The 14,766-nt window shown below is 45.6% G+C and overlaps 1 protein-coding gene across 2 annotated transcripts in view; it reads left to right on the top strand.

Moving 5' to 3' along the window:
- The window catches only part of wdr62 (WD repeat domain 62), a 66,326-nt gene that overhangs the window by 36,387 nt on the left and 15,173 nt on the right, over nucleotides 1-14,766 (top strand). For both annotated transcript variants that reach the window (XM_038973598.1, XM_038973597.1), the window contains exons 16-23: nucleotides 2,524-2,599; nucleotides 2,703-2,814; nucleotides 4,197-4,260; nucleotides 4,350-4,475; nucleotides 7,189-7,292; nucleotides 7,464-7,531; nucleotides 10,862-11,296; nucleotides 11,436-11,566. In XM_038973598.1, coding sequence (XP_038829526.1) covers nucleotides 2,524-2,599; nucleotides 2,703-2,814; nucleotides 4,197-4,260; nucleotides 4,350-4,475; nucleotides 7,189-7,292; nucleotides 7,464-7,531; nucleotides 10,862-11,296; nucleotides 11,436-11,566 — 1,116 coding nt within the window. The remainder of the gene's footprint in view (nucleotides 1-2,523; nucleotides 2,600-2,702; nucleotides 2,815-4,196; nucleotides 4,261-4,349; nucleotides 4,476-7,188; nucleotides 7,293-7,463; nucleotides 7,532-10,861; nucleotides 11,297-11,435; nucleotides 11,567-14,766) is intronic.

The following is a 14,766-nucleotide window of genomic DNA, read 5'->3' as shown; positions in this document are numbered from 1 at the left end:
TGTGTTTTGAAAATGCCTCCAGCTCATAGCAATGTGACGCACTGATGAAACCTTCTGTTGCCTACGCATTTGAATGAATGGGAAGCGCGCTTTAATTACCAATAAAATATACATCGCTGCCAGAGGTGCTTCAACAAAGTACTCATTAAAGAGTCTGAATACTTATGTTATTTTGCAAAAACAATTAAAAAAGTTTTGTTTTGTCTATGGGGGTATTGTGATGTCATTATGGGGTATTGTGATGTCATTATGGGGGTATTGTGATGTCATTATGGGGGTATTGTGATGTCATTATGGGGGTATTGTGATGTCATTATGGGGTATTGTGTGTAGATTGATGAGGGGTTAAACTATTTCATCCATTTTAGAATAAGGCTGTAACGTAACAAAATGTGGAAAAAGTCAAGGGGTCTGAATACTTTCCGAATGCAGTGTGAAATACTCAAATAAAAACTCCAGAAAATCAGCTCCAAGTGATTTTAATTTTGGAAATCTGTTCCAAAATATTCCAATGTTTAGTAGAGAAATATTCACACATACCAACATTAGGAACATCTTCCTAACATTGAGTTTATACCCCTCCTTGCCCTCAGAACAGCCTCAATTCGTCGGGACATGGACTCTACATGGTGTCAAGCGTTCCACAGGGATGCTGGCCCATGTCGACTCCAACGCTTCCCACGGTTGTGTCAAGTTGGCTGGATGTCCTTTGGGTGGTGGACCATTCTTGATACACACGGGAAAACTGTTGAGTGTGAAAAACCCAGCAGCGTTGCATTTCTTAACACAAACCGGTGCGCCTGGAACCTACCACCATACCCCGTTCAAAGGCACTTCGATCTTTTGTCTTGCCCATTCACCGTCTGAATGGCACACATACACAATCCATGTCTCAAGGCTTAAAAATCCTTCTTTAACCGGTCTCCTCCCCTTCATCTACACTGATTTTGAAGTGAATTTAACAAGTGACATCAATAAGGGGTCATAACTTTCACCTGGTCAGTCTATATCATGGGAAGAGCAGGTGTTCTGAATGGTTTTTTGTACTCACTCTGTATGTGCTCGTATACACATGTCAGTAAGGTTTAAAGTGATTGTTTTAGTCAAATGTTATATCTGTTTGAGCTTCTTGCGGTGAATTTAGCCTTCTGACCGTCTGCTCAAGAAAAGATCAGTCCACAGCTAAATCTAGTTGATGACCTCTGGTCTAATGCCTTCGTGTCCTCCCCTCTGTGGAGTGTGCCTGACCCCTGTGTAGACTGTACCTAACCGTGACCCCTGACCTCTGTGTAGACTGTACCTAACCGTGACCCCTGACCCCTGTGTGGAGTGTACCTAACCGTGACCCCTGTGTAGAGTGTACCTAACCGTGACCCCTGTGTAGAGTGTACCTAACCGTGACCCCTGTGTAGAGTGTACCTAACCGTGACCCCTGTGTAGTGTACCTAACCCTGACCCCTGTGTAGAGTGTACCTAACCCTGACCCCTGTGTAGACTGTACCTAACCCTGACCCCTGTGTAGAGTGTACCTAACCCTGACCCCTGTGTAGAGTGTACCTAACCCTGACCCCTGTGTAGAGTGTACCTAACCGTGACCCTTGACCCCTGTGTGGAGTGTACCTAACCGTGACCCCTGACCCCTGTGTGGAGTGTACCTAACCGTGACCCCTGTGTAGAGTGTACCTAACCGTGACCCCTGTGTAGAGTGTACCTAACCGTGACCCCTGTGTAGAGTGTACCTAACCGTGACCCCTGTGTAGAGTGTACCTAACCCTGACCCCTGTGTAGAGTGTACCTAACCGTGACCCCTGTGTAGAGTGTACCTAACCGTGACCCCTGTGTAGAGTGTACCTAACCGTGACCCCTGTGTAGAGTGTACCTAACCGTGACCCCTGTGTAGAGTGTACCTAACCCTGACCCCTGTGTAGACTGTACCTAACCGTGACCCCTGTGTAGACTGTACCTAACCGTGACCCCTGTGTAGAGTGTACCTAACCGTGACCCCTGTGTAGAGTGTACCTAACCCTGACCCCTGTGTAGACTGTACCTAACCGTGACCCCTGTGTAGAGTGTACCTAACCCTGACCCCTGTGTAGAGTGTACCTAACCCTGACCCCTGTGTAGACTGTACCTAACCGTGACCCCTGTGTAGAGTGTACCTAACCGTGACCCCTGTGTAGAGTGTACCTAACCCTGACCCCTGTGTAGAGTGTACCTAACCGTGACCCCTGTGTAGAGTGTACCTAACCCTGACCCCTGTGTAGACTGTACCTAACCGTGACCCCTGTGTAGACTGTACCTAACCGTGACCCCTGTGTAGACTGTACCTAACCGTGACCCCTGTGTAGAGTGTACCTAACCGTGACCCCTGTGTAGAGTGTACCTAACCCTGACCCCTGTGTAGAGTGTACCTAACCCTGACCCCTGTGTAGAGTGTACCTAACCGTGACCCCTGTGTAGAGTGTACCTAACACTGACCCCTGTGTAGAGTGTACCTAACCGTGACCCTTGACCCCTGTGTAGAGTATACAACGTGAAGAGTGGCAAGATGAAGAAGTGTTTCAAAGGTTCTACAAGTGACGAAGGAACACTGCTGAAGGTGAGAGGAGACATCACTATATGGGACAACCCTGTCTAATTAGCTTTCTACTGTAGGTCAATGTTTCTTATTCCATGGTTTGTTGTCATTGTGTAACCACTAGGTTCAGATGGACCCCGCTGGGATCTACCTAGCAACAAGCTGCTCTGACAAGAGCATCTGTATCTTTGACTATGAGTCAGGAGAGTGTGTGGCCACCTTGTTCGGTCACTCAGGTAGCTCTACTCTTCCTCCCGTCTCTTTGCTCCTCTTCCTCCCGTCTCTTTGCTCCTCTTCCTCCCGTCTCTTTGCTCCTCTTCCTCCCTTCTCTTTGCTCCTCTTTGCTCCTCTTCCTCCTGTCTCTTTGCTCATCTTCCTCCCGTCTCGTTGCTCATCTTCCTCCCGTCTCGTTGCTCCTCTTCCTCCCGTCTCGTTGCTCCTCTTCCTCCCGTCTCGTTGCTCCTCTTCCTCCCGTCTCGTTGCTCCTCTTCCTCCCGTCTCGTTGCTCCTCTTCCTCCCGTCTCGTTGCTCCTCTTCCTCCCGTCTCGTTGCTCCTCTTCCTCCCGTCTCGTTGCTCCTCTTCCTCCCGTCTCGTTGCTCCTCTACCTCCCGTCTCGTTGCTCCTCTTCCTCCCGTCTCTTTGGTCCACTTCCTCCCGTCTCTTTGGTCCACTTCCTCCCGTCTCTTTGGTCCACTTCCTCCCGTCTCTTCGCTCCACTTCCTCCCGTCTCTTCCCTCCTCTTCCTCCCGTCTCTTCCCTCCTCTTCCTCCCGTCTCTTCCCTCCTCTTCCTCCCGTCTCTTCCCTCCTCTTCCTCCCGTCTCTTCCCTCTTCCTCCCGTCTCGTTGCTCCTCTTCCTCCCGTCTCGTTGCTCCACTTCCTCCCGTCTCGTTGCTCCTCTTCCTCCCGTCTCGTTGCTCCTCTTCCTCCCGTCTCGTTGCTCCTCTTCCTCCCGTCTCTTCGCTCCTCTTCCTCCCGTCTCGTTGCTCCTCTTCCTCCCGTCTCGTTGCTCCTCTTCCTCCCGTCTCGTTGCTCCTCTTCCTCCCGTCTCGTTGCTCCTCTTCCTCCCGTCTCGTTGCTCCTCTTCCTCCCGTCTCGTTGCTCCTCTTCCTCCCGTCTCGTTGCTCCTCTTCCTCCCGTCTCGTTGCTCCTCTTCCTCCCGTCTCGTTGCTCCTCTTCCTCCCGTCTCGTTGCTCCTCTTCCTCCCGTCTCGTTGCTCCTCTTCCTCCCGTCTCGTTGCTCCTCTTCCTCCCGTCTCTTTGCTCCTCTTCCTCCCGTCTCTTTGCTCCTCTTCCTCCCGTCTCTTTGCTCCTCTTCCTCCCTTCTCTTTGCTCCTCTTCCTCCCGTCTCGTTGCTCCTCTTCCTCCCGTCTCGTTGCTCCACTTCCTCCCGTCTCGTTGCTCCACTTCCTCCCGTCTCTTCGCTCCTCTTCCTCCCGTCTCTTCGCTCCTCTTCCTCCCGTCTCTTCGCTCCTCTTCCTCCCGTTGCTCCACTTCCTCCCGTCTCTTCGCTCCTCTTCCTCCCGTCTCTTCGCTCCTCTTCCTCCCGTCTCTTCGCTCCTCTTCCTCCCGTCTCGTTGCTCCCTCTGACTGTGCCCTGTCTCGTCTTCTTCTCCATAGAGATTGTAACTGGTATGAGGTTCAGCCAGGACTGCAGACACCTCATCACCATATCTGGAGACAGGTAAACATGCTCCTTAGCCAAACTATATTTTAGGCAGTGGGCTGTTTCCAGATCCAGTCAGTTTGAGTTGTGTTTGTATCTGTCTGTAGCTGTGTGTTCCTGTGGAGGCTGGACTCCCAGATGACTAACTCTATGAGGAAGAGACTGGCTGAGAGGAAACAGACAGCTGGAGTGACGACTACTGCCAAAGCCCCGACCAAGGAGCATCTTATCAGGTATCTACACTGAACTAAAATACAGTTGAAGTCGGAAGTTTACATACACTTAGGTTGGAGTCAGTAAAACTCGTTTTTCAACCACTCTACAAATTTCTTGTTAACAAACTATAGTTTTGTCAAGTTGGTTAGGACATCTAATTTTTCCAATAATTGTTTACAGACAGATTATTTCACTTATAATTCACTGTATCACAATTCCAGTGGGTCAGAAGTTTACATACACTAAGTTGACTGTGCCTTTAAACAGCTTGGAAAATTCCAGAAAATAATGTTATGGCTTTAGAAGCTTCTGATATGTAAATTAGCCTAATTTAAGTCAATTGGAGATGTACCTGTGGATGTATTTCAAGGCCTACCTTCAAACTCAGTGTCTCTTTGATTGACATCATGAGAAAATCAAAAGAAATCAGCCAAGACCTCAAAGAAAATTGTAAACCTCCACAAGTCTGGTTAATCCTTGGGAGCAATTTTCAAATGTCTGAAGGTACCACGTTCATCTGTACAAACAATAGTACGCAAGTATAAACACCATGGGACCACGCAGCCGTCATACCGCTCAGGAAGGTGATGCGTTCTGTCTCCTAGAAATGAACATACTTTGGTGCGAAAGTGCAAATCAATCCCAGAACAACAGCAAAGGCCCTTGTGAAGATGCTGGAGGAAACAGGTACAAAAGTATCTATATCCACAGTAAAATGAATCCTATATCGACATAACCTGAAAGGCTGCTCAGCAAGGAAGAAGCCATTGCTCCAAAACCGCCATATAAAAGCCAGACTACGGTTTGCAACTGCGCATGGGGACAAAGGTCATGCTTTTTGGAGAAATGTCCTCTGGTCTGATGAAACAAAAATAAAACTGTTTGGCCATAATGACCATCGTTATGTTTGGAGGAAAAAGGGGGAGTCTTGCAAGCCGAAGAACGCCATCCCAACCTTGAACCACGGGGGTGGCATCATGTTGTGGGGGTGCTTTGCTGCAGGAGGGACTGGTGCACTTCACAAAATAGATGGCATCGTGAGGAAGTAAAATTATGTGGATATATTGAAGCAACATCTCAAGACATCAGTCAGGAAGTTAAAGCTTGGTCGCAAATGGGTCTTCCAAATGGACAATGACCACAAGCATACTTCCACAGTTGTGGAAAAATAGCCTAAGGACAACAAAGTCAAGGTATTGGAGTGGCCATTTACAAAGCCCTGACCTCAATCCTATAGAACATTTGTGGGCAGAACTTAAAAAGTGTGTGCGAGCAAGGAGACCTACAAACCTGACTCAGTTACACCAGCTCTGTCAGGAGGAATGGGCCAAATTCACCCAACTTATTGTGGGAAGCTTGTGGAAGGCTACCTGAAACGTTTGACCTAAGTTAAACAATTTAAAGGCAATGCTACCAAATGCTAATTGAGTGTATGTAAACTTCTGACCCACTGGGAATGTGATGAAAGAAATAAAAGCTGAAATAAATCATACTCTACTATTATTCTGACATTTCACATTCCTAAAATATAGTGGTGATCCTAAGACAGAATAGTGAATATTTCACCTTTGCAAAGATAATCCACCTGACAGGTGTGGCAGATCAAGAAGCTGATTAAACAGCGTGTTCATTACACAGGTGCACCTTGTGCTGGGGACAATAAAGGTCATTTTAAAATGTGCAGTTTTGTCACACAACACAATTCCAAAGATGTTTCAAGTTTTTGAGGGAGCGTGCAATTGGCATGCTGACTACAGGAATGTCCACCAGAGCTGTTGCCAGATTATTGAATGTTAATTTATCTACCTTAAGCCTCTTCCAACGTCGTTTTAAACTGGCCTCACAACCGCAGACCACACCACACGTGTGGGTGAGCGATTTTCTGATAATGTTGTGAACAGAGTGCCCCATGGTGGCGGTGGGGTTATGGTATGGGCAGGCATAAGCTACAGACAACGAACACAATTGCATTTTATCGATGGCCGTTTGAATGCACAGAGATACCGTGACGAGATCCTGAGGCCCATTGATGTGCCAATAATCCACCGCCATCACCTCATGTTTCAGCATTATAATGCAAGGCTCCATGTCACAACGATCTGTACACAATTCCTGCAAGCTGAAAATGTCCCAGTTCTCCCATGGCCTGCATACACACCAGACATGTTACCCATTGAGCATGTTTGGGATGCTCTGGATCGACGTGTAGGACTGTGTGTTCCAGTTCCTGACAATAATCCAGCAACTTCGCACAGCCGTTGAAGAGGAGTGGGACAACATTCCTCAGGCCACAATCAACAGCCTGATCTACTTAATGCATAGGGGATGTGTCACACTGCATGAGGCAAATGGTGATCACACCAGATACTGGCTGGTTTTCTGATCCACCCCCCTACCTTTTCTTTTTTTTTTTAAAGGTATCTGTGACCAACAGATGCATTTTGAAATCTATGGATTATGGCCTAATGAACTGATTTCCTTATATGAAATGTAACTCAGTAATGTCTTTGAAATGGTTGCATCTTGTGTTTTTTTTAAATATATTTTTGTCTGGGAATACAGATATGCATCTGTTGGTCACAGATACCTTAACAAAAAAAGAAAAGGTAGGGGGGTGGATCAGAAAACCAGTCAGTATCTGGTGTGGGGTGTCCCTGTGTGGGGTGTCCCTGTGTGGGGTGTCCCTGTGCGAGGTGTCCCTGTGTGAGGTGTCTGTTTCTCTTTGTCCAGGAGAGAGACCTTCATCACTGTGCCATTGGGCCACCTCCCCCAGGCAGGAGAGGAAGAGGAGGAAGATGATCCCAGGACTCCTGCTCGATGTGACATCACTCATGGTGAGATCACTCATATTAACTTAGAGATTACATAAGAGTGTGGAATTGAATGAATTCAAAAATTCTATTTGCGATTTAACAACGATTCGCCATGCCACAAGCTCAGAGAAAGGGAAATTCTAACAGACGTTTGGCTTAATCAATGTTTTAACATCAATGTCTCTCCTCCAGACGTCCTTGCTCTCGACCCCATGGTGCCACAGACCAACGGCAAACTGCCCATGTGGGCCAGGAAACTGGTGAGTCTTACGGAACCATATAGTCTATATCAGGGCTGCCCAATTCCTGTCCTGGAGGACCGACACACTTCTGGTTTTCATCTTCTCCTTCTAATCAGGGACTAAATCAATTAACTACCAGTAGAAACAAAAACTTGAAATGTTTTCGGGCCTCCGTGTCCGGAATTGAATAGCCCTGATGGACCAATGTCTCTGGGAATTGTCTTAATACTAGCCTGGATAAGATTAATACTAGCCTGGATAAGATTAATACTAGCCTGGCGGTTAGAGCGTTGGACTAGTAACCGAAAGGTTCCAAGATTGAATCCCCGAGCTGACGAGGAACAAATCTGTCGTTCTGCCCCCTGAACAAGGCAATTAACCCACTGTTCCTAGGACGTCATTGTAAATAAGAATTTGTTCTTAACTGACTTGCCTAGTTAAATAAAGGTTAAATAAATTAAGACACAGAATGTAAACTGTTAGAACTAAACACCAACTGGTGCCTTCAGAAAGTTTTCACACCCCTTCATTTTTTCCCCCCCACACATTTTTTATTATTATATTTTAACAACAAAAATGTCACTGGCCTTCACACAATACCCAATAATGTCACAGTGGAATTCTTTATTTTCAAAAATGTGTACAAATTTAATTGTAAAAATGAAAAGCTGAAATATTTTGAGTATTCAACACCTTTGTTATGGCAAGCCTAAATAATTTCAGGAGTGAAGATTTGCTTAACAAGTCACATGATAAATTGCTTGCACTCTGTGTGTAATAATAGTGTTTAACATAATTGTTGAATGACTACCATGTCTCTTTACCCCAGACATACAATTATCTGTAAGGTCCCTTAGTCGAGCAGTGAATTTCAACCACAAAGACCAGGGTGGTTTTCCAATGCCTTCGAAAGAAGGCCACGTATTGGTAGATGGGCAAGAATTTTAAAAAAGCACATTGAATATCCCTTTGAGCATGGTGAAGTTATTAATTACACTTTGTAGTGACTGGGTGTATTGATACACCATCCAAAGACACAGGCGTCCTTCCTAACTCAGTTGCCGGAGAGGAAGGAAACTGCTCGGGGGATTTCACTATGAGGCCAATGTTGACTATAAAACAGAGTTTAATGGCTGTGATAGGAGAAAACTGATGATCGATCAACAACATTGTAGTTACTCCACAATACTAACCTAATTGACAGTGAAAAGGAAGCCTGTACAAAGTAAAACTGCAAAAAAAATGCTTTCCACGAGACACTGGGAGATGAATTCACCTTTCAGCAAGACAATAACCTAAAACGCAAGGCAAAATTTACACTGTAGTTGGTTACCAAGAAGACAGTGAATGTTCCTGAGTGGCCGAGTTACAGTTTTGACTTAGCGAACAAAAATATAAACGCAACATGTAAAGTGTTGGTCCCATGTTTCATCAGCTAAAATTTAAAAAATAAAAAAATACCAGAAATGTTCCATACGCACAAAAAGCTGGGGGGGATGCTGAGAAGTATTTCTGTGTTTTAATACAGCCCCTATGTGGGGGGAAAACTCATTCTGATTGGTTGGGCCTGGCTGCTAATTCGGGGGGGCCTATGCCCACCCATGGATGCACCCCTGCCCAGTCATGCGAAATCCATAGATTAGGACCAGGTCCTAATTAATTTATTTGAATGAACTGTAACTCAGAAAAATCGTTTGAAATTGTTGAATGTTGCGTTTACATTTTTGTTCAGTATAAAGCTGCACGAAAATCTATGGCAAAACTTTAAATTGATTGTCTAGCAATGATCAACAACCAATTTGACAGAGCTTGAAGAATTTTGAAAAGAATAATGGGCAAATGTACAATCAAGGTGTTCAATGCTCTTTAGCCGCGTTCACATTGGCAGTTTGAACTTTCTCCAATCCTATTGATTTGCATATCAATCATTTTTTCCCTGCAGTCTGAACAGCCAAAAAGCACATGGAATCTGATTTATTCAAGCCACATTTCAAACCACCTTTGTAGGTGTCAGATATAAATCTGTGACTTGTCTGATCGGTCAAATCTGATTTTATTTTCCTTCAAGTGTTTTTTTTTTAACTTATTCGGCACAACTTGTTGCTTGCTAGCTACTCTATTGACACTGACAGGAACACGTGGTACGTTAGCGAACTAGCTTGTTAAATGTTTACAAAGAAATGAGTGCATGTGTCAGAAAGCTTAAGAGCTAGCTAGCAAAGTGACTGCTGTGGCTAGCCGAAAAGGACTCGTTACGACAGTTTGGATCGTCTTATCCTTTGAGGCTTTAAGTGTTTTTACGCTATAATTTAGAACACTCAAAACTGAGACATGTCCATGGCAGGCACTGTTGTTACATAAGGACAAGCACCACCACCAATCAGCCTACACCACTGCACACACATACCCGTTGTTACTATAACAACTAGTCTTCTTGTCAGTAAATGACTGCTGTCTGAACGCACACATCCGATTTGGTCACGTGTAACTTGCTGTTTGGACAGTCAATATTCCTCAAGCGTATTTCAAAAACAAAACAAATGTTGTCTGCAGTGTGAACGAGGCTTTATAGACTTACCCAGAAAGACTCACAGCTGTAATCGCTGCCAAAGGTGATTGAAACATGTATTGACTCAGGGGTATGAATACCTGTGTAACTTAGCTTTCTGCTGTATGTTAAGTGGAGGGGTATGAATACCTTCTGAAGGCACTAGCTGTATGTTAAGTGGAGGGGTATGAATACCTTCTGAAGGCACTAGCTGTATGTTAAGTGGAGGGGTATGAATACCTTCTGAAAGCACTAGCTGTATGTTAAGTGGAGGGGTATGAATACCTTCTGAAGGCACTAGCTGTATGTTAAGTGGAGGGCTGTGAATACCTTCTGAAGGCACTAGCTGTATGTTAAGTGGATGGGTATGAATACCTTCTGAAGGCACTAGCTGTATGTTAAGTGGAGGGGTATAAATACCTTCTGAAGGCACTAGCTGTATGTTAAGTGGAGGGGTATGAATACCTTCTGAAAGCACTAGCTGTATGTTAAGTGGAGGGGTATAAATACCTTCTGAAGGCACTAGCTGTATGTTAAGTGGAGGGGTATGAATACCTTCTGAAAGCACTAGCTGTATGTTAAGTGGAGGGGTATGAATACCTTCTGAAGGCACTAGCTGTATGTTACGTGGAGGGGTATGAATACCTTCTGAAGGCACTAGCTGTATGTTAAGTGTTGTGACTCAGTCTTGTGGCTGTTCCCTCACTCTGATGGTCAGATGTTGCCTCTCTGGCTATGTTGGAATTGTGTACCTCAACAGAGCCTTTTTGTGATTTGAGATGATCTCGCTGTTATATCAGGGTCCTGCAGCAGGCACCACTGCTCTCCCCGCCGAGCTCCAGCCAGCACACCTCCAGCCGCGCGGGCGCTGGGCAGAGCATCTCAACCCCCTGGCCATCCGCTCTGTCCTGGAGACACACAGCCTGCAGCGCCCTCTCTCCCCCACCCCCCGCAGAGCAGAGGGACCAGTAGAGGAGGAAGAGGAGGAGGATGAGGAGGAAGAAGATCCATACTTCCACCCTCAGAGCCTGGACAGCCTGCTTGGAGAGGAGGAGGAGGAAGATGTGATGGTGGTGGAGGACAGCGAAGTGGTGGAGGAGGAAGATGTGGTGGAGGACAGCGAAGTGGTGGAGGACAGCGAAGTGGTGGAGGAGGAAGATGTGGTGGAGGACAGCGAAGTGGTGGAGGACAGCGAAGTGGTGGTGGAGGAGGAAGATGTCGACAACGAAGACCAGGTCTGTTTAAAGAGATACTTCACTCAAAAACATTTATTTTTATTTTTTTTATATATCTCAGACGTGGTATGTCGATGGTTCCATATTGTTGTAACTCAGTCCAGACAAACAACACATTGACATATTTGTTATTGTTTAGGGTTCTGGGTCTCTTCAGAGGCCTGGGTTCCTGGCCCTACCGGACAGTGACGACATGTTTGGTCCAGGCCTCAGTAGCTACGTTCTTTACCCGGCTAACAGCACCGCGCTGTCCACTGGAGGAGGAGAGGGGTGAGTCAGAGTGGATCTGTCTGGTTGGACATCTAGTTACTGTTTCTCTCAAAATGAGTTTGATGTGGGGACGCTTTGTGTATGAGCTTATAGTTGTTTATGTAGGGCTGGTGTGTGTGTGTGTGTGTGTGTGTGTGTGTGTGTGTGTGTGTGTGTGTGTGTGTGTGTGTGTGTGTGTGTGTGTGTGTGTGTGTGTGTGTGTGTGTGTGTGTGTGTGTGTGTGTGTGTGTGTGTATATATATACAGCTCTGGAAATATTAAGAGACCACTGCAAAATTATCCGTTTCTCTGGTTTTACTTCATATGTGTTTGTGTAAAATTAACATTTTTTGTTTTATTCTATAAACTACTGACAACATTTCTCCCAAATTCCAAACAAACATTTTGTCATTTGGAATAGAGGTCGACCGATTTAATTAGGGCCGATTTTCAAGTGTACATAACAATCAGTAATCAGCGTTTTTGAACACCGATTATGGCCGATTTACATTGCACTCCATGAGGAGACCGCGTGGCAGGCTGTGAGTACCTGTTACGCGAGTGCAGCAAGGAGCCAAGGTAAGTTGCTAGCTAGCATTAAACTTATCTTATAAAAAAACAATCTTAACATAATCACTAGTTAACTACACACGGTTGATGATATTACTAGTTTAACTAGCTTGTCGTGCGTTGCATATAACCAATGCGGTGCCTGTTAATTTATCATTGAATCACAACCTTTTTATTTAAAAAAAATGTCACCTTTATTTATCCAGGTAGGCAAGTTGAGAACAAGATCTCATTTACAACTGCGACCTGGCCAAGATAAAGCAAAGCAGTTCGATACATACAACAACACAGAGTTACACATGGAGTAAAACAAACATACAGTCAATAATACAGTAGAAAAATAAGTCTATATACAATGTGAGCAAATGAGGTGAGATAAGGGAGGTGAATTTAAAAAAAAGGCCTTGGTGGCGAAGTAAATACGATATAGCAAGTAAAACACTGGAATGGTTGATTTGCAGAGGAAGAATGTGCAAAGTAGAGATAGAAATAATGGGGTGCAAAGGAGCAAAATAAATAAATAAATACAGTAGGGGAAGAGGTAGTTGTTTGGGCTAAATTATAGATGGGCTATGTACAGGTGCAGTAATCTGTGAGCTGCTCTGACAGCTGGTGCTTAAAGCTAGTGAGTGAGATAAGTGTTTCCAGTTTCAGAGATTTTTGTAGTTCGTTCCAGTCATTGGCAGCAGAGAACTGGAAGGAGAGGTGGCCAAAGGAAGAATTGGTTTTGGGGGTGACCAGAGAGATATACCTGCTGGAGCGCGTGCTACAGGTGGGTGCTGCTATGGTGACCAGCGAGCTGAGATAAGGGGGGACTTTACCTAGCAGGGTCTTGTAGATGACCTGGAGCCAGTGGGTTTGGCGACAAGTATGAAGCGAGGGCCAGCCAACGAGAGTGTACAGGTCGCAGTGGTGCGTAGTATATGGGGCTTTGGTGACAAAACGGATGGCACTGTGATAGACTGCATCCAATTTGTTGAGTAGGGTATTGGAGGCTATTTTGTAAATGACATCGCCGAAGTCGAGGATCGGTAGGATAGTCAGTTTTACGAGGGTATGTTTGGCAGCATGAGTGGAGGAGGCTTTGTTGCAAAATAGGAAGCCAATTCTAGATTTAACTTTGGATTGGAGATGTTTGATGTGAGTCTGGAAGGAGAGTTTACAGTCTAACCAGACACCTAGGTATTTGTAGTTGTCCACATATTCTAAGTCAGAACCGTCCAGAGTAGTGATGCTGGACGGGCGGGCAGGTGCGGGCAGCGATCGGTTGAAGAGCATGCATTTAGTTTTACTTGCATTTAAGAGCAGTTGGAGGCCACGGAAGGAGTGTTGTATGGCATTGAAGCTCGTCTGGAGGGTTGTTAACACAGTGTCCAACGAAGGGCCAGAGGTATACAGAATGGTGTCGTCTGCGTAGAGGTGGATCAGAGACTCACCTGCAGCAAGAGCGACATCATTGATGTATACAGAGAAGAGAGTCGGCCCGAGAATTGAACCCTGTGGCACCCCCATAGAGACTGCCAGAGGCCCGGACAACAGGCCCTCCGATTTGACACACTGAACTCGATCAGAGAAGTAGTTGGTGAACCAGGCGAGGCAATCATTTGATAAACCAAGGCTATCGAGTCTGCCGATGAGGATGTGGTGATTGACAGAGTCGATATCCTTGGCCAGGTCAATGAATACGGCTGCACAGTATTGTTTCTTATCGATGGCGGTTAGGATATCGTTTAGGACCTTGAGCGTGGCTGAGGTGCACCCATGACCAGCTCTGAAACCAGATTGCATAGCGGAGAAGGTATGGTGGGATTCGAAATGGTCGGTAATCTGTTTGTTGACTTGGCTTTCGAAGACCTTAGAAAGGCAGGGTAGGATAGATATAGGTCTGTAGCAGTTTGGGTCAAGAGTGTCCCCCCCTTTGAAGAGGGGGATGACCGCAGCTGCTTTCCAATCTTTGGGAATCTCAGACGACACGAAAGAGAGGTTGAACAGGCTAGTAATAGGGGTTGCAACAATTTCGGCAGATAATTTTAGAAAGAAAGGGTCCAGATTATCTAGCCCGGCTGATTTGTAGGGGTCCAGATTTTGCAGCTCTTTCAGAACATCAGCTGACTGGATTTGGGAGAAGGAGAAATGGGGAAGGCTTGGGCGAGTTGCTGTGGGGGGTGCAGTGCTGTTGACCTGGGTAGGGGTAGCCAGGTGGAAAGCATGGCCAGCCGTACTTCAACTTTGCCAAACGGGTGAGGATTTAACAAGCGCTTTCGCAACAACAAAAAAACTGTCGTTGCACCAATGTACCTAACGATAAACATCAATGCCTTTCTTAAAATCAATACACAAGTATATTTTCTTAAACCTGCATATTTAGTTAATATTGCCTGCTAATATGAATTTATTTTAACTAGGAAAATTGTGTCACTTCTCTTGCATTCTGTGCAGCAGAGTCCGGGTATATGCAGCAGTTTGGGCCGCCTGGCTCGTTGCGAACTGTGTGAAGACCATTTCTTCCTAGCAAAGACCGGAATTAATTTGCCAGGATTTTACATAATTATGACATAACTTTGAAGGTTGTGCAATATAACAGCAATATTTTGACTTATGGATGCCACCCGTTAGATAAAATACGGAAAATATGGAACGGTTTCGTATTT

Source organism: Salvelinus namaycush, chromosome 34 (assembly GCF_016432855.1).
Source record: "Salvelinus namaycush isolate Seneca chromosome 34, SaNama_1.0, whole genome shotgun sequence".
NCBI classification, from domain to species: domain Eukaryota; kingdom Metazoa; phylum Chordata; class Actinopteri; order Salmoniformes; family Salmonidae; genus Salvelinus; species Salvelinus namaycush.
Note: the sequence above shows the minus strand (reverse complement) of the source record. Positions and strands in the feature narration are given on the sequence as shown.